General features: G+C 68.6%; 2 protein-coding genes across 2 annotated transcripts; both read left to right on the forward strand.

Moving 5' to 3' along the window:
- The first annotated feature begins 459 nt into the window (after window positions 1–459).
- On the forward strand, window positions 460–13348 carry PEAR1 (platelet endothelial aggregation receptor 1). The gene is made up of 23 exons (XM_068414788.1): window positions 460–540; window positions 2084–2176; window positions 2267–2371; window positions 2677–2777; window positions 2852–2944; window positions 3886–4132; window positions 4224–4338; window positions 4415–4551; window positions 4938–5150; window positions 5916–6090; window positions 6884–7004; window positions 7082–7245; window positions 7743–7845; window positions 7927–8073; window positions 8158–8286; window positions 8366–8494; window positions 9638–9766; window positions 9842–10057; window positions 10139–10254; window positions 11805–11916; window positions 12081–12140; window positions 12725–12940; window positions 13081–13348. Exons 2-23 carry the CDS (start codon window positions 2085–2087, stop codon window positions 13230–13232), a joined length of 3072 nt encoding a protein of 1023 aa, XP_068270889.1. The 5' UTR covers window positions 460–540; window position 2084; the 3' UTR covers window positions 13233–13348.
- A 568-nt stretch (window positions 13349–13916) lies between these two features.
- On the forward strand, window positions 13917–18804 carry LRRC71 (leucine rich repeat containing 71). The gene is made up of 16 exons (XM_068415093.1): window positions 13917–13953; window positions 14887–14980; window positions 15068–15184; window positions 15290–15421; window positions 15616–15691; window positions 15777–15851; window positions 15962–16030; window positions 16139–16298; window positions 16382–16465; window positions 16555–16641; window positions 16761–16829; window positions 16991–17030; window positions 17116–17168; window positions 17256–17361; window positions 17451–17566; window positions 18624–18804. The coding sequence occupies exons 2-16, from the start codon at window positions 14896–14898 to the stop codon at window positions 18738–18740; spliced, it is 1386 nt and encodes a 461-aa protein (XP_068271194.1). The 5' UTR covers window positions 13917–13953; window positions 14887–14895; the 3' UTR covers window positions 18741–18804.
- The last annotated feature ends 11 nt before the right edge of the window (window positions 18805–18815 follow it).

The raw sequence follows: 18815 nt of genomic DNA on the forward strand, positions 1-18815 counted from the left end.
CCCGGCCCCTCACAGCTGGGGGGTCCCATCTGCTCACCCCACATCAAGGTGTGCACCCATGGGTGCCAGCGCCAGGTGGTGACCTCGAAGCCGGGGTGGGCACAGAGCTCCCCGTCCTCGCTGGTGCCACGCTCCCATCCTCTCCCACGGTCACTGGCCACGGGGCGGGCAGGGCTGGCCCTGGTGCCGAGGGGGGTCCTGGTCCCCACAGACCCCCCCAGGGGACAGGGGCACCCTCCAGGGCTGGGACCCAGCCGAGGGGCCGTGCTGGGTGGTCCCCAGGGCCCCCTCCCCACCCTGCGCCGTGTGCGATGTTGTTGCTCCAAAACCCGCTGGTTCCTGGCCAGAAAAATTCCAAAAATAATAAAAAAATAACCCCAAACCCGAAGGTTTTTTATTTTTTTCCCTTTTCCGTCGTCGTCTCCGCGTCCAAACTTCCTGAGCGCGGCTCCGGCCCTCCCTCCGCTTCCGACGGCGTCCCCCCGGCCAGCCCAGCCCCGCGTGGGGCCACCGTACCCCGACCCCGCTCGCCACCGCCAGGTCAGTGCCCCCGTGCCCAGCCCGGGGCACCCCCAGGGCCCGAGGGGGGGTTTGGGGCAGGGGGGGGTTGTGCCCTGCTGGGGTGGTGGCGGAGGGGACGGTCCCCAGCACCGTGGTGGGGAGCGTGGGGACATCGCAGGGTCGCGGTGGTGGAGGTGAGGGGACGGTGGTGGCGGGGGGGTGGCGGATGGGGACCCTGACCTTGACCCTGACCCTGACCTTCACCCTCGCCCCCCTCACCCAGCCCCATCCCCGTGGGTTCGCACCCCCCGGAGGAAACGCGTCAGCCCCGAGGCTGCGGTGAAGGAAGCCCCGGGGCAGAGATAGTGGCTCCGAGGGGGGGGGGACATCAGCATTGTGTCCCCCATGGGACACAGAGGTCCCCTGGTCCCCCCTCCACCGGCCACACGCCCCCCCCCCATTCTGTGCCTTGTCACAGGCGGGTGACACCCCCCATCCCCTCGGAGGGTGCTCGGGGGCACCCATGGGGTGGGGAGCAGTGGCTTTTGGAGGGCCTCGTGCCACTCTGGTGACCTGGGGGGGCACCACGGCCGGACCCCCCCCCGGTGAGGAGCCGCCGGGGTGTTTTGGTGACTCCTGCCAGCACCTCCCAGTGATTCCAGTTCGCAGCAGCACTGGGGACCCCCCTGACCCCCCCCACATTGCTGGAGCAGGGGATGGGGCCATGGGGGAGGGCTGGGGGGGTCCTCTGGGCTCTGCCCCCCACCCTGGGAAGGAATTTCACCAGCGATGAGCAATTAATTCCTCATCAAAGGGAAACTGGGGGGGGGAAATTTTCCCATTAAATGGTTTTTCCACTCTGGGATGAGGGGGGATCCCTCCCTCCACCCCCTTATTTGACCCCACTGAGGGGGAGGATGGATTTGGGGGGGGGGGGGGGCAGCACTTTTGGGGTGTCCCCTGGCCGGGGGGGCTCGGAAGGGGCCCTAAATCCAGCTGTGCCCACCAGGAAACCTCTGTTTCCTCCCCCCGGCCCACGGGGTGTTCGGCCATAAAACCACCCCGTAAACACGGGAGCGTGGGCTCAGGGGGGGCCTCGCTGGTCCCCCCCCACACCCGGGCCCCCGCCCCGGGCTGGCGGCGATCCCGGTGCAGCCGAACCTTCGCTGGGTTGAGCAAGAAACCAGGAAACTGGGAATAAACATGAAAAAACGGGGTTGAAATGGGGCCAAGGTGGCCCCACACCAGGGTTGGGGCCACCCTGACACCCCAAACTCCAGCAGCACCCCGCACCGGACTGGGGTGCACTGGGAGAGGTGCTGGTGACTCCAGGATGTGTCCCCAGGGGGGTTATATGGGGCCACCCACGGTGCGAGCGGCCGTGCCTCAGTTTCCCCTTGGCACCGGTCGGTGCTGGGTGGGGAGGAGGGGGGAGCAGCGGGGTTGGGGCTGTTTGTGTGGCCGGAGGAATGCGAAGGTGGCCCCGGGGGGAGGCCGGAGCCTGCGCCCGGGGTGGGGGCGGTGGGTGGGGATGGGGTGAGGTAGGGTGGGGGGGGGTGAAGCCATCGGCCTCCCCGCGCAGGATGGTGCTGCGGGCCGCGGCGCTGGCCGTGCACGCCTGCCTCCTGGCCGCCCTCCGGCCCAGCGACCCCAATGTCTGCAGCTACTGGGAGAGGTAGGACTGGGGGGACTGGGGAAAGGGGGGGGAGAGCAGTGGGGTCCCCCCCTCGGACCCACTGTCACCCCGTGACCTTTCCTTGGGCAGCTTCACGGTGGCGGTGAAGGAGTCCTACACCAAACCCCACGTCGTGGCCTCGGCTGAACCCTGTCCTGGGGGGCCGGGACCCCCCCTGCCCTGCCTGCAGCAGAGGTGGGGGCAGCCCCGGCCCCCCCCGGGGGCTGCACGGTGTCCCCAAGGCTATAGGGGGTGGCTGTCCCCTTGCAGGGTGTCCCCAAGGCTATGGGGGGGGGGTGTCCCCCTGCAGGGTGTCCCCAAGGCCATGGGGTGGGGGCTGTCCCCTTGCAGGGTGTCCCCAGAGCCATGGGGGGGGGTGTCCCCCTGCAGGGTGTCCCCATGGCTATGGGGCGGGGCTGTCCCCCTGCAGGGTGTCCCCAAGGCCATGGGGGTCCCGGGGGGGGGGCTGTCCCCATGCTGATGGCCCTGGGGTGCCGCAGGATCCGGTACCGCACCGAGTACCGCCAGGCCATCCGCACCGACCACCGCCGGCGCTACCAGTGCTGCCAGGGCTACTACGAGAGCCGGGACTCCTGCGTCCGTGAGTGGGGCAACCTTGGAGGGCGGGGGGGTCCCGGGGGTCCCCAATCCTGGCTCAGCCCCGTGTCCCCGCAGCGCGCTGCACCCAGGAGTGCGTCCACGGGCGGTGCGTGGCCCCCGAGCTGTGCCAGTGCGAGCCGGGCTGGCGGGGCCCCGACTGCTCCAGCGGTGAGGGGCGGGGGGCGGGGGGCTGGGGGGGGACATGTGGGGCTGGGGACCCCCGGGTGGGGGTGGCAGGGTGGGGTAGGGGGGTTCTCTGGAGGGTGGGTAGGGTGGGGGGGGGTGGATGGGTGGGTAATGGGGATGGGATGGGATTGGGATGGGATTGGGATAGGGAGAGGGATGGGGATTGGGATGGGATGGGGATGGGGTGGGATTGACATGGGGATGGGATTGGGATTGGGATGGGGATGGAGAGGGAATGGGGATGGGATTGGGATGGGGATGGGATGGGATGGGGATGGGATTGGCATGGGGATGGGGAGAGGGATGGGGATGGGATTGGGATGGGATGGAGAGGGGGTGGGATTGACATGGGAATGGGATTGGGATGGGTTTGGGGTGGGGATGGGATTGGGATGGGATGGGATGGGGATGGGATTGTGATGGGATTGACATGGGGATGGGGAGAGGGATGGGGACAGGGAGAGGGATGGAGAGGGGAGAGGGATGGGATGGGGATGGGATGGGAATGGGGTGGGATTGGGATGGAGAGGGGATGGGATTGGGATGGGATGGGGACAGGGTGAGGATGGGGACAGGGATTGGGGTGGGAATGGGATTGGGATGGGATGGTGAGAGGGATGGAGAGGGGATTGGGACAGGGAGAGGGATGGGGATGGGAATGGGATTGGAATGGGAATGGAGTTTGGGATAGGGATGGAGAACAATGGGGACAGAGAATGGGATCGGGATGGGATGGGGATGGGATTGGGACGACACGTGAATGGGATGGGGATGGAGATTCGGATGGAGATAAGGTGGGGATGAGGATGGGATGGGGATGGAGAATGGGATGGGATGGGGACGGGATGGGGAGGGACTGGGATTCGATGGGATGGGATGGGGACGGGGATGGGGATGGGAGGTACCGGTGTCTCCCCGGGCAGACTGTGCCGAGCAGTGGTGGGGGCCGCGCTGCCAGCACCGCTGCGAGTGCCACCACGGGGCCCCCTGCGACCCCCTGAGCGGCGCCTGCTCCTGCCCCCCCGGCTTCGCCGACCCGCTCTGCCGCCAGCCGTGCCCGCCGGGCACCTACGGCCAGGGCTGCCGCCTGCCCTGCCCCTGCCACCACCGGGCCCCCTGCGACCCCTCCACCGGCGCCTGCCGCTGCCCCCCAGGGCTGGCCGGGCCCCTGTGAGTAGGGGGTCCCTGCTCTGTGCCCCCCACCCCCCACCCCAGCACCTCCCTGGGGTCGGGGTCCCGCTCACCCCTCGCCACCCCACAGCTGCGAGGTGCCCTGTCCCGAGGGGACACCCTGTGACACCGCCTGCCCCTGCCAGAACGGGGGCATCTGCCACCCCCCTGGCACCAGCACCTGCGTCTGCCCCCCTGGATGGATGGTAGGTGGGCTGTGCCCCCCCCCCCCATGCAGTCCCTGCCTCAGTTTCCCCCCCTGACCCTGTCTCTCCTTCGCAGGGGGAGATCTGCTCCGTGCCGTGCCCCCCCGGGCGCTTCGGCTCGGGCTGCCAGGGCAAGTGTCACTGCCACAACGGGGGCCACTGCGACCCCCGGGGGGGCCAGTGCCAGTGTGCCCCCGGCTTCACCGGACAGCAGTGAGGGGGGGATGGGGGCACGGGGTGGGGCGGGCATGGGGGCACAGGGGGATGGGGGGGACAGGGGGGGTGTGACACATGGGGACAGGGGCAGATGGAAATGGGGTACCTGGGGGTGGGGGCACAGGGGGAGAGGGCACAGGGGTACCTGGGGCTGGGGGCACAGGGGACAGGGGCAGATGGAGAGGGGGGTATATGGGGGTGGGGGGCACACAGGGGTACACGGGGATGGGGCACATGGGGACGGGGCCACCCAGCCCCGCTGCTGGCAGTGCCAGGTCCCCAGCTCCCCCAGCCTGGCATGCGATGAGTTGAGCGGCCTCAGCTGGGGATGGGCTGGGGGGGGCTCCTGGCAGGGCCGTGTCACCCCTGTGCCCCCCCCGCAGGTGCCGGGAGCGGTGCCCGGTGGGGCGGTACGGGCAGGACTGCCTGGAGAGCTGCGACTGTGCCAACGGGGGCCAGTGCTTCCACGTGGACGGGGGGTGCCTGTGCCCCCCCGGCTTCCAGGGGGGCCGCTGCCAGGAGCGCCAGTGCCTGCCCGGCCTCTACGGCCCCCGCTGCCAGAGCCGCTGCCTCTGCCACCCCGGGCACAGCCAGAGGTGGGGCCCCCCCGCACTGCCCCCAGCACCCTTGGCTGCCCCCCAGCACCCTCATCTCACCCCAGCACCCTCATGTCCCCCTCCCAGCACCCTCACTTGCCCCCAGCACCCTCATTTCCCCCCCCCAGCACCCTCATCTCACCCCAGCACCCTCATCTCCCCCCCCAGCACCCCCTTCTTCCCCACAGCATCTTCATCTCCCCCCCAGCACCCTCATCTCTCCCCCCAGACCCTCATCTCCCCCTCAGCACCCTCATCTCCCCCTCAGCACCCTCCATGTCCCCCCCAGCACCCTCATCTCCCCCCCAGCACCCTTGCTTGCTCTCAGCACCCTCATTTCCCCCCCCAGCACCCTCATCTCCCCCCAACACCCTCATCTCCCCTGCCCAGCACCCTCATTTCCCCCCCCAGCACCCTCATGTCCCCCCCAGACCCTTGTTTCCCCCTCAGCACCCTCCATCTTCCCCCCAGCACCCTCATCTCCCTCCAGCACCCTTGTCTCCCCCCCCAGCACCCTCGTTTGCCCTCAGCACCCTCATATCCCCCCCAGCACTCTCATCTCTCCCCCCAGCACCCTTGCCCCCCCCAGCACCCTCACCACCCAAGCCAGGGTGCCATCTGAGTGCCCAGGCAGAGATTAACCCCCCCCCTGGGGCAGGTGCTTTGTGCCCCCCCCCATTTACAAAACCCCTTCCCAGCACACCCAGTACCCCATACTGGGAGCACTGGGGTGCTGAGTGGCCACACCCCCCGCCCCAACCCCAGTTGCCACCCGTTGCTCGGGGACTGCGTGTGCCACCCGGGCTGGGCTGGGCTCTTCTGCAACGAGAGTTGCCCCCCCGGCTCCTTCGGGGCCGGCTGCCTCCAGCCCTGCCTCTGCCTGCACGGGGGGGCCTGCGACGGGACCACCGGGCACTGCCGCTGCCCCCCCGGCTACACGGTGAGGGGCACGGGGGGCACACGGGGGTACAGGGGGGTGGTGGGCCTGGGGCAGCATGGGGAGTGGGGTGGGGGGGGGGTCTGGGCATCCCTGGGGGGAGAGGGGGGGTGTGGGTGGTCCTGGGGGAGAGGGGGGGGGTCTGGGTGGTCCTGGAGTGGGGGGGGGGTGTAGGTGGTCCTGGGAGGGAAGTGAGGGGGGTCTGGGCGGTCCTGGGTGGGGGGGGGGGTTGTGGGGGGTCTGAGGGCATCCTTAGGGGGACACTGGGTGTCTGGGTGGTCCTGGGTGGGGGGGGGGGGAACGTGGGGGTGTGGGTGGTCCTGGGAAGGAAGTGAGGGGGGTGTGGGTGGTCCTGGGGGGGGAGTTTGGGGGTCTGGGTGGTCCTGGGGGGGGGGGGGAGGAGTGTGGGGGTCTGGGGGCATCCTTAGGGGGAACATGGGGGTTTGGGTGGTCCTGGGGGAGAGTGGGGGGGGTCTGGGGGCATCCCTGGGGAGATGGGGGGTCTGGGGGCATCCCTGGGGCTGGGTTGGGGCTCTTGAGGGCAGTTTTGGGGTCTGGGCATCCCTTGGGGGAGGGTCATGGGCATGTGGGCACCCCTGGGGGGGCAGCTGGGGGGTCCAGGTGACCTTGGGGACAGCTTGGGGCTCCCACGGGATGATGGGGGGGTCTTGGGGTCACCTCCAGCGCCAGGATGCCAAGAGGAGGGGTAGGGTGGGGGGTCCCCAGACCTGTGGGTGCTTTCCCCAGCCCTGGGTGGGGGTCCTGGGTGTCCTGAAGCCATCGTGTCCCCCCCCAGGACGAGCACTGCTCCTCCCTGTGCCCCCCCGACACCTTCGGGGCCAACTGCTCGGGGCACTGCTCGTGCCAGCACGCCCTCGCCTGCTCCCCCCACGATGGCACCTGCCTCTGCAAGGAGGGTGGGTGCTCCCCGGGCTGGGTGGGGGGGTCCCTGTGCCCATCCCGTGCCCACCCCGCTGTCCCCTTCCTTGCGCAGGCTGGCACGGACCCAACTGCTCCGTGCCGTGTCCCGCTGGCACGTGGGGTCCCGGCTGCAACCGGAGCTGTGACTGCGCCCACGGGGCTGCCTGTGACCCCCAGGGTGGCACCTGCAGCTGCCCCCCGGGCTGGCAGGGCCCCCGCTGCCTCCAGCCCTGCCCAGTGAGTCCCGCGGTGCCACTGTCCCCAGGGTTGGGTGCCACCATCCCCAGGGTTGGGTGCCACGGTCCCTTGGGTTTGGTGCCACTGTCCCCAGGGTTGGGTGCCACTGCACCAGGGTTTGGTGCCACCGTCCCCAGGGCTGGGTGCCACCGTCCCTAGGGTTTGGTGCCACCATCCCTGGGGCTGGGTGCCACCGTCCTCAGGGCTGGGAGCCACCTGCACCAGGGTTGGGTGCCACCGTCCCCGGGGTTGGGTGCCACCGTCCCTGGGGTTGGGTGCCACCATCCCCGGGGTTGGGTGCCACGATCCCCAGGGTTGGGTGCCACCGTCCCCAGGGTTGGGTGCCACTGCACCAGGGTTGGTTGCCACCTTCACCAGGGTTGAGCGCCACTGCACCAGGGTTGGGTGCCACCGTCCCTGGGGTTGGGTGCCACCACCCCTGGGGTTGGGTGCCAACACCCCTGGCGCTGACCCCCCGACCTGTCCCCGTACCCCAGAACGGGACATTCGGGGGGGGCTGCGGGCAGCACTGTGACTGTGCCCACGCCGACGCCTGCGACCCGGTGACGGGAGAGTGCCGCTGCCTGCCCGGCTGGACGGGTAAGGGTGGCACCAGGGACATGGGGGGGACCCCGCTGTGCCCTCCTCAGCCTTCATCCCTCCTCCTCCTCCTCCTCACAGGGCAGCAGTGCAAGCAGAGCTGCCCCCCGGGCGTTTGGGGCCGGGGGTGCCACACACCCTGCGCCTGCCGCAACGGGGCCACCTGCTCGCCCCAGGATGGCTCCTGCACCTGCGCCCCGGGCTACCGCGGTCCCACCTGCCAGCGCCGTGAGTGCCACCCCCCCCCCCCCCAATGCACCCCCCTGACCTTGGTGCCCAGGCTGAGCCCAGGCACAACTCGTCTCGCCCCAGCTTGCCCGCCCGGCCGCTACGGCAAGCGCTGCTCCCTGAGCTGCTCCTGTGCCAACGGCTCCTCGTGCCACCCCGTCACCGGCTCCTGCCTCTGCGCCCCGGGCTGGCACGGCCCCCGCTGTGCCCAGCGTGAGTGGGGGGGACAACGGGGGGTCCGGGGGGAGCGGGGCTGACCCCATCCCTCACCCCCCTCCCTGCCCCGCTCCAGCCTGTGCCCCCGAATTCTGGGGGGCCGCCTGTGCCCAGCCCTGCCTGTGCCACCGCGGGGGGACGTGTGACCCCGCCGAGGGGACCTGCCGCTGCCCGCCCGGCTGGACGGGGACGCTCTGCGGAGAAGGTAGAGCCTGGCACCGGGACCCACCATGGGGGGCTGCACCCCCGGGGCCAGCCTGGGGGTCCTGGGGGGCGAGAGAGAGAGGGGTTACCCCTGCCAGCTCCGGCCTGGGCAGTGTGGGGCTACATGGGCCCAGTATGGGGCTGTATGGGCCCAGTATGGGGTTATATGGGCCCAGTATAGGGCTATATGGTCCCAGTATGGGGCTATACAGTGCCAGTATGGAGCCATATTGTCCCAGTGTGGGGCTATAAGGGCCCAGTATGGGGTTATATGGTCCAGTATGGAGCTATATGGTTCCAGTATGGAGTTATATGGTCTCAGTATGGAGTTACATGTCCCAGTATGAGGCTATAGGGTCTCAGTATGGAGCTATATGGGCCCAGTATGGGGCTATAGGGTCTCAGTATGGGGCTATATGGGCCCAGTATGGAGCTATATGGTTCCAGTATGGAGTTATATGGTCTCAGTATGGAGTTACATGGTCCCAGTATGAGGCTATAGGGTCTCAGTATGGAGCTATATGGTCCCAGTATGGAGCTATATGGGCCCAGTATGGGCCTATATGGGCCCAGTATGGGGTTATATGGGCCCAGTATGGAGCTATATGGTCCCAGTATGGGGCTATATGGTCCCAGTATGGAGCTATATGGTCTCAGTATGGGGCTATATGGTCCCAGTATGGAGGAATATGGTCCCAGTATGGAACTATATGGTCCTAGTATGGAGTTATATAGTCCCACTATGGAGGGATATGGTCCCAGGCAGTATGAGGCTATATGGTCCCAGTATGGAGGTATATGGTCCCAGTATAGACCTGTATGGCCCTGGGCACTATGGGGCTGTATGGTCCCAGTACGGAGCCATATTGTCCCAGTATGGAGCTGTATCGTCCCAGTACAGAGCCATATGGTCCCAGTACAGAGCTATATGGTCCCAGTATGGAACTATATGGTGCCAGTACGGAGCCATATTTTCCCAGTATGGAGCTGTATGGTCCCAGTGCGGAGCCATATGGTCCCAGTATGGAGCCATATTGTCCCAGTACGGAGCTGTATGGTCCCAGTATGGAGCTGTATGGTCCCCGTACGGAGCCCTACGGCCCCGGGCGGTGTGGCCCTGGCTCCCCCAGCCCTGTGCCCCCAGCCTGCCCCCCCGGGACCTTCGGGCTCCAGTGTGCCCAGCGCTGCCGCTGTCCCCACAACGCCACCTGCCACCCGGCCAGCGGGACGTGCCCCTGCGCCCCGGGCAGGATCGGGCCCAGCTGCGAGGCCGGTGAGTGGGTGCAGAGCCGGGAGGGGACCCTCCCTGCAGCACCCTACGGACTGTCCCCCCCCTGCCACCCCACAGGGCCCCCCGAGCAGCCCTACACCATCGTGCCAGCCCTGCCGGCAGCCTACAGCTCCCTGGGGGTGGTGCTCAGCCTGGTGGCCCTGGTGGCGTTGCTGGTGGCCGCGGTGGCCCTGGCCCTGTGTTACCGTCACCGGCGGAAGGGGAAGGAGAGCCGGCACCTGGCCGTGGCTTACACCCCGGGACAGACGGACACCTCCGACTACATGGTGCCAGGTGAGCCTGGCGGTGGGGACACTGCCCCAGCCGTGGTGGCCCCGCTGTGCCAAGCTGACGCCTGTCCCCCCCCGCCTCCAGACGTGCCACCGGGCCACCACGCGCACTACTACTCCAACCCCAGCTACCACACGCTGTCCCAGTGCACGCTGCCGGCCCCCGGCCCCGGCGCCCAGGACAGAGCCAGCTCCCTCACGGTACGGCGCGGCGCGGGGAGGTGCAGGGGGCATGGTGGGGCATGATGCACCGTGGTGTTGTACGGTGCACCGTGGTGTTGTGTGGTGAACCGTGGTGTTGTATGGTGCAACATTGTGTTGTATGATGCACCGTGGTGTGTTATGGTGCACCATGGTGTTGTATGGTGCATCATGGTGTAGTACAGTGAAACGCAGTGTTGTATGGTGCACTGTGGTGTATCACAGTGCAGCATGGTGTTGCACGGTGCACCGTGGTGTAGTACGGTGTACCACGGTGTTGTACAGTGCACCATGGTGTTGTGTGGTGCACCGTGGTGTTGTGTGGTGCACCATGGTGCGTTACGGTGTACCATGGTGTAGTATGGTGCACCATGGTGTTGCACAGTGCACCGTGGTGTTGTATGGTGCATCATGGTGTGTTACGGTGCACCACGATGTTGTACAGTGCATCGTAGTGTTGTACGGTGCACCATGGTGTTGTATGGTGCACCGTGGTGTAGCACAATGCCCCATGGTGTAGCACAATGCCCCATGGTGTTGTACGGTGCATCATGGTGTTGAATGGTGCACCATGGTGTTGTGCGGTGCACTGTGGTGTTGTGTGGTGCATCATGGTGTTGAATGGTGCATCACGGTGTTACACGGTGCATCATGGTGTTGTGTGGTGCACCGTGGTGTTGTATGGTGCACTGTGATGTCGTATGGTGCACCATGATGTTGTATGGTGCACCATGGTGTAGCACGATGCCCCATGGTGTTGCACGATGCACCGTGGTGTTTTGTGGTGCACCATGGTGTTGTGTTGTGTACCATCGTGTTGTACGGTGTACAGTGGTGTTGTATGGTGCACTGTGGTGTTGCACGGTGCACCACGGTGTACCACGGTGCAGCACGGTGTTGTACAGTGCACCGTGGTGGTGTATGGTGCACCGTGGTGTTGTATCGTGCACCATGGTGTTACACGGTGCATCATGGTGTTGTACGGTGCACCGTGGTGTTGTATGGTGCACCACGGTGTTGTATGGTGCACCACGGTGTTGCATGGTGCACCGTGGTGTTGTATGGTGCACCACGGTGTTGTATGGTGCACCACGGTGTTGCATGGTGCACCGTGGTGTTGTATGGTGCACCACGGTGTTGTATGGTGCACCACGGTGTTGCATGGTGCACCGTGGTGTTGTGTGGTGCGTCATGGTGTTGTATGGTGCACCGTGGTGTTGTATGGTGCACCGTGGTGTAGCACAATGCCCCATGGTGTAGCACAATGCCCCGTGGTGTTGTACGGTGCATCATGGTGTTGTATGGTGCACCATGGTGTAGCACGGTGCATCGTGGTGTTGCTTGGTGCACTGTGGTGTTGTAAGGTGCACCACGGTGTAGTACGGTGCATCATGGTGTTGCATGGTGTACCATGGTGTGGTACGGTGCACCACGGTGTACCATGGTGAAGCACAGTGTTCTATGGTGCACCATGGTGTTACACGGTGCACCACGGCACGGCACCGCTGCCAGGACCCTCCTGGCCAACCCTTCCCCTCTCTGGGCTCCAGGTGCCCGGCCCCCAGCTCTTCCCCGGCGCCGAGAGACCCTACGGCACCGAGGGCAACGCCACGCTGCCACCCGACTGGAAGCACCTCGGGGCACCGGCCCTGGGCCCCAGGGGTGGGGGGGGGGGGGGGGGGGGGCAGCTCCTGGGGGGCTGGCGGGGACCTGGGCCGGAGCGGGGTGGGCAACTGGGTCCCCTCCCTGCTCAGGATCCGTTGGGAAGGTGCTGGGGTGGGGGGGGATGGAGTAGGGGGGGGGACCCCAAACCTGCCCCCTTACAGGGGGGGCCCTGGACCGGAGCTACAGCTACAGCTACAGCCTGGGGAAGTGTGATGGGAAAGGTATGGGGTGGGGAGGGGACTGGGGTGGGGTGGGGAAGGGATAGAGATGGGATGGGGCTGGGATTGGGGTGGGAAAAGGATGGGGATGGGATTGGGATGGGGAAGGGATAGAGATGGGATGGGGCTGGGATGGGGATGGGATGGGGAAGGGGCTGGAGTGGGATGGGGAAGGGACAGGGATGCGGTGGGGAAGGGCTGGGGCTGGGATAGGGAAAGGATGGGGAAGGGGTTGGGGAAGAGACTGGGATGGGATGGGGCTGGGATGGGAAAAGAACAGGGATGGGAGTGGGATGAGGTGGGGAAGGGATGGGGTTGGGGAAGAGACTGGGATGGGATGGGGATGGGATGGGCATGGGGATGGGGTGGGGATGGGATGGGGATGGGGTGGGATGGGGTGGGATGGGATGGGGATGGGATAGGATGGGATGGGATGGGGATGGGATGGGGATGGGGATGGGATGGGGCTGGGGTGGGGAAGGGTCGTGGCTGGGACTTGCCTGGGACCCAGCTGGACATGGCTGCTCCCTCTCCCCTGCGCTCCCCGCCCTGGGGAGCCCCCCAACTCCTTCTCCCCCCCCCCCCAGACCGCCCCACGGAGGGGCTGGGGGCCAGCGCCAGCTCCCTGGCCAGCGAGAACCCCTACGCCACCATCAAGGAGCCGCCCCCCCCCGCCGCCAAGGCCCCCGAGGGCAGCTACATGGAGATGAAATCCCCCGTCCGGAGGGAGATGTCCTACGCCGAGATCGGGCTCCTCGAGGAGCCACCCCAGGAGGGGACACCCAGGGGGTCCCCTGGCCCCGGTGAGCCTGGCTGCGGGGGGGGGACATGGCCTTGGTGATGGGGGCTGCATGGCCCCGGGGGGGACATGGCCTTGGTGACGGGGGCTGCATGGCCCTGGGGGGGGGACACGGCCCCTTGCAGCCTCCTCTTGTCCCCGCAGAGAGCTGCCCCGAGGGGGCCGAAGGCGTCACCCCCGCAGCCCCCCCCGGCCATTACGACTCCCCCAAGAACAGCCACATCCCCAGCCACTACGACGTGCCGCCCGCCCGCCACTACCCGCCGTCCCCCCCGCTGCGCAGGAAGGACCGCTGAGGGACGGGGACAGGGGACCCCCCCACCCCGGGAGGGCCCCAGGACTGTCCCTGTCCCTCTCCCTCTCCCTGTCCCCGACCCGGGGGCGCAGGCTGTGAATAAAGGGGTTGTCGGTGCGGCATGAGCCGGGGCTGCGTGCGGGGGAGACAGCGGGGGGGAGCCGGGGGGGGACTCGGGGGGGGGGGGACCCACGATGGTCCCAGTAAAGACCCAGTAATGGGATGAGAAAGGCACCAGTGCAAGCCCAGCGCTGGTCCCAGTAAGGGCCCAGTTACAGCCCAGTGCTCACAGTGGCGCTGCCCAGTGCCCGGCCTCTCCAGCCACGGGTGGCGGCGGCCACGCCCCTTTCCACCTCACCCCGCCCCTTTCCCAATTGGCACCGCCCATTCCCCCACTGGCCCCGCCCCTTTCCCCACAGGCCCCGCCCCTTTCTCCACAGGCCCCGCCCATTTCCCACAGACCACGCCCATTTCCCCACAGGCCCCGCCCCTTTCTCCACAGGCCCCGCCCATTTCCCCACAGACCACGCCCATTTCCCCACAGGCCCCGCCCCTTTCCCCACTGGCCACGCCCCTTCTTTGCCGCCTTCCAGGCCGGCCCCGCCCACTCAGCCCCGGCCCCGCCCACCCGGCGCCGGCCCCGCCCCGCGCAGGCGCAGCAGCGCCCCGAGGCCCCGCCCCCCCCGCGGGGTTGCCGGGACAGCGGGCACCCGCCACCCGAGGTTACCGCCGGCGCCGGGACCCCCCGCACCTCCATAGGGACCCCCACAGGGACCCTGCCAGCCCCGGGACCCCCCCAGGAAGGCCTCCAGGGAGACCCCCAAGGGCCCCCTGCCACTGGGACCCCATGGGGACCCCACAGCCAAGAGACCCCCTCCCATAGGGCCCCTTGTCCCTGGGACCCCCCCACCCACATAGGGACCCCCATAGGACCCTCCCCACCCACACAGAGACCCCCATAAGGCCTTGGGACACCCCCACCCACCTGCACAGGGACCCCTGTAGGGCCCTGGGACCCCCCCTCACCCACATAGGGACCCCCATGGGCCCTGGGACCCCCCCTCACCCACACAGGCATCCCCATGTGACCCTCCCGACCCATACAGGGACCCCCATAGGGCCTTGGGACACCCCCACCCACCCACATAGGGACCCCCACAAGACCCTGGGATCCCCCCTCACCCACACAGGGATCCCCCTAGGACCCTCCCCACCCATACAGGGACCCCCATAGGGCCCTGGGACCCCCCCCACACATACAGGGACCCCTGTAGGGCCCTGGGACCCCCCCTCACCCACATAGGGACCCCCATAGGACCCTCCCCACGCACATAGGGACCCCCATAGGGCCCTGGGACCCCCCCTCACCCACACAGGGACCCCCTAGGACCCTCCCCACCCATACAGGGACCCCCATAGGGCCCTGGGACCCCCCCTCACCCACAGAGGGATCCCCATAGGACCCCCCCTCACCCACACAGGGACCCCCATAGGACCCTCCCCACGCACATAGGGACCCCCATAGGGCCCTGGGACCCCCCCTTACCTGCATAGGGACCCCACCGGGACCCCCTGGCCCAGGGATGCGGGGGGTCTGGGTGCTGGGGGGCGGAGGGTGCTGGGGGGGGTGCTGAGCCCCCCCCGGTGCCCCCCAGCTGTGGGCCATGCGGCGGCGGGGGGAGCGGACGTCCAGGGAGAAGGTGGAGGCAGAGACGAAGAGCGCGGAGAGGAAGGCCGAGCAGGGCGGAGGTGAGCCCCCGGCCCTGGCAGGGCATGGGGGGGGGGGGGGGCTGTGGGGGTCCCCCTCATGTCCCCCCCCCCACCCCATGCCCGCAGAGGAGTACCAGTGCACTGGCATCCTGGAGCAGGACTTCCCCGAGCTCTGCGCCCACGCTGGCATCGCCGGCGTCCCCGAAGTCACCCTCCGGCCGTCCCCGAGCTACCCCGCGGATGGTGAGCGGGGCCGGGGGGGGGGTGTAGGGGGGCTGGGGGGTGTAGGGGGGCTGGGGGGGTGCCCAGGGCTGCTGGCATCCCCCCCACATCCCCCCCATCCCGCAGAGGAGCCCCCCGAGGAGTCGCTGCCGCAGGTCCTCGCCCGCATCCAGCACAAGCACGGCCTCTTCCAGCCCCGCGTGCAGGTGGAGAGGGACGGCGAGGACCCCCGCGGCACCCACACCGTGCACCTCCGCGGTGGGTGCTGGGGACCCCCACGGGCCCCCCCTGGCACCCAGGGATGAGGACCCCCTGGAAACCACCCTGGGGGCCCCCCCCCCAAAGCCGTGCCAGCGCCTTTTGGGGGCTCTCAGGAGGGGAAGGGCCACGCTGGGGGCTCTTCCCCCTGTCCCCAACCCACGGCGTGGCCTTGACCTCCCCGTCCCCACCAGGCTGGAAGATTGAGGAGGCGATGCTGGGGGTCCTGAGCCGGTGCCTGCCCGCCCTGGCAGGGCTGCAGGCAGTGCAGTGAGTGCGGGGGGCACGCGGGCATCCCCCCCCAACCCAGAGCCACCGCCGTGTCCCCTCCTGATGCCACTTTGTCCCCCCGCAGCCTCTGGAAGGTCGGGCTGACGGAGCAGCTGCTCCCAGGGCTGGCGGAGCTGCTGGCACGCTGCCCTCGCCTCCGGTACGCGCCCGCTCGAGGGGTGCTCCCTCATTAGCGCTAATTAATGAACAGGGGTGCCAGGGAGGATCGTTAATGCCACCTCTGGGTGGGGGGGGGGTGTTCCTCTGCAGGACCCTCAGCCTGGAGGGCAACCCCTTGCCCGAACCCGCCTTCCACGTGCTCATGGGGAGCGACAGCACGTGAGTGGCAGCCGCATCGAGCCGCGCTCGTCCCCGTGCCCCCCACCCCTCGTACCCCCCTCGTGGGGTGCCCAGCAGCCCCCCCTCAGCCCCCTGCCCATCCCACAGGCTCGCCCACCTCTCGCTGCGCAACAACGGCATCGGGGCGGCGGGCGCCCACCTCATCGGGGAGAGCCTTTCCACGCCGACCTCCTTCAACCGCTCCCTCCTCTCCCTCGTCCTCAGCTTCAACCACATCTCGGACCTGGGAGCCGGCTACATCGCCCAGGTGGGCACGGGGTGGGGTGGGGGGGGTGCCCAGCACCCAGCACCCCGCCCCCCAGCACCCACCCCCCCCCCTCCGCTCTCCAGGGCTTGCGCTTGAACCGCTCCCTGCTCTCGCTCTCCTTGGCCAACAACGACATCGGGGACGCGGGGGCCACCAGGCTGGCAGAGGTGGGTGCCCCCCGCCGGGAGTTGAGCGGGGAGGGGGCGAGGGGGGCACAGCTTGGGTTGGATCCTGCCCTGAGCCCAGCCCCTGCCAGGTCCTGGGGCCCTTCGCCCTCTCGCAGGCCGAGGTGGTGGAGTGGAGGCGGCTGCTCTTGGCCGAGGAGCTGAGGCGATCCCGCACGGTGAGACCCCCCCCCAACATTTTTCGGGGGGCACATTGCCCTCCCCACCTCCGGGCACGGTCGGGGGCTCCCGGGGGGGGTGTGCGGGCACCCTGAGCACCCTCTTCTCTCTCCCCCAGGCCCCAAAAGAGACTGAGCGCCCGAGCAAGCTGCGCCTGGCCAAGCAGGGCAAAACCCCCAGCAAGAAGGTGAGGGGGCAGGCGGGTGGTGTGGGGACCCCCCCCAGGTGCCCCCAGGTGCCCCCCTGGCGCCGGGGGCAGGCGGTGCCTCAGTTTCCCCACCCTCCCAGCCTTGATGGGGGGCAGGCAGGGGGTCTGCAAGCCGCTGCCCCCTGCCCCATCCATTGCAGGAGCTGCTGGTGAAGGAGGAGGCCAGGCAGCCCCGAAAGCGTGAGTGAGGGTCCGGGGGGCACCGGGGGGGGCACGGGGGGGGCTGTGCCTGGCTCAGCGCCCTCCTGTTCTCCCCTCCTGGCAGCACCGGAGCCGAGAGCCGCCCAGAGCAAAGACAGGAAAACGAGCGGGCAGGAGGTGGGGGACGCTGGGGGGATGGGGTGGGGAGGGGGGTGCCCGACTCTGGGGTCCCCCCAGTCCCTCAGGGACCCTCCCTGTGCCCAGGGGCCGGAGCTGAGCGAGCTGGCACAGGTGCTGCTGGAGGCGCGGGCGCAGGAGGGCACCGTCGTCCTGCCGGGAAACCGGGCGCTGCTCAACCTCAACCTGAGCCGTGAGTGACCCCGGGTGGGTGCGTGGGGGGGGCTCGGACCCACCGCCCCCCCCCACTGCCAGTCCCTGACCCCCCCCGTGCCTCCGCAGACAACCGTGTCACCGAGCGGGGCCTCGATGCCCTCCTGGCAGCGCTGGAGGGGCAGCGGCAGGAGGAGAGCCCGAAGGCGCCCGGACAGCAGGGACTGATGTGCCTGTCCCTGGAGGTGAGGGGGGGTGGCAGTGCTGGGGGGCACAGGGGGGGGCTGGCATGGCTGGGGGGCACATGGTGGGGCTGGCAGTGCTGGGGGGGCTGGTATTGCTGGGGGGCTGGCATCACTGGGGGCACATGGTGGGGCTGGCATCACTGGGAGCACATGGCGGGGCTGGCATTGCTGGGGGGCACACGGTGGGGCTGGCAGCGCCACGGGGCACACAGGGGGGCTGACATTGCCATGGGGCACAGGGCAGGGCTGGCATTGCCAGGGGGCTGGCATTGCTGGGCGGGCTGGCATCACTGGGGGCACGTGGTGGGGCTGGCATTGCCATGGGGCTGGCATTGCTGGGGGGGCTGGCATCACTGGGGGGCACATGGTGGGGCTGGCATCACCATGGGGCTGGCATCACTGGGGGGGCACATGGTGGGGCTGGCATCACCATGGGGCTGGCATCGCCACGGGGCATACAGTGGGGCTGGCATTGCTGCTGGGGCTGGCATCACTGGGGGCACATGGTGGGGCTGGCATCACCATGGGGCTGGCATCGCCACGGGGCACACAGTGGGGCTGGCATTGCCATGGGGCTGGCATCGCTGGGGGGCACATGGCAGAGCTGGCATAGCTGAGGGGCACATGGTGGGGCTGGCAGCGCCACGGGGCACACAGTGGGGCTGACATTGCCATGGGGCACAGGGCAGGGCTGGCATTGCCATGGGGCTGGCATTGCCACGGGGCTGGCATCACTGGGGGCACGTGGTGGGGCTGGCACTGCCATGGGGCTGGCATCACCATGGGGCTGGCATTGCTGGGGGGGGCTGGCATCACTGGGGGGCACATGGTGGGGCTGGCATTGCCATGGGGCTGGCATCACTGGGGGGCACACAGTGGGGCTGGTATCACCATGGGGCTGGCATCACTGGGGGGGCACACGGTAGAGCTGGCATTGCCATGGGGCTGGTATCACCATGGGGCACAGGGCAGGGCTGGCATCACCATGGGGCTGGCATCACCAGCGGGCACACAGCGGGTGCCAAGGGGCACACCCTGACACCCCCTTTCCCCGCAGAACAACCGCGTGCCCGCCGCCAGCCCGGCCTTCGCGCGGCTCCACGAGCTGCTGCTGCCCCAGGACCCCTCGCTCGGTGCCCAGGCCCAGGGCGAGCAGCCGGAGGCGGGCAAGTAGCCGGCCCCCGTGGTGCCACGCGTGCCCCCCCTCAGGGAGCGCTCGTGTGGTGCCTTTTCTTTTTAAAAACCACCA

Source organism: Nyctibius grandis, chromosome 17 (assembly GCF_013368605.1).
Source record: "Nyctibius grandis isolate bNycGra1 chromosome 17, bNycGra1.pri, whole genome shotgun sequence".
NCBI lineage: Eukaryota > Metazoa > Chordata > Aves > Nyctibiiformes > Nyctibiidae > Nyctibius > Nyctibius grandis.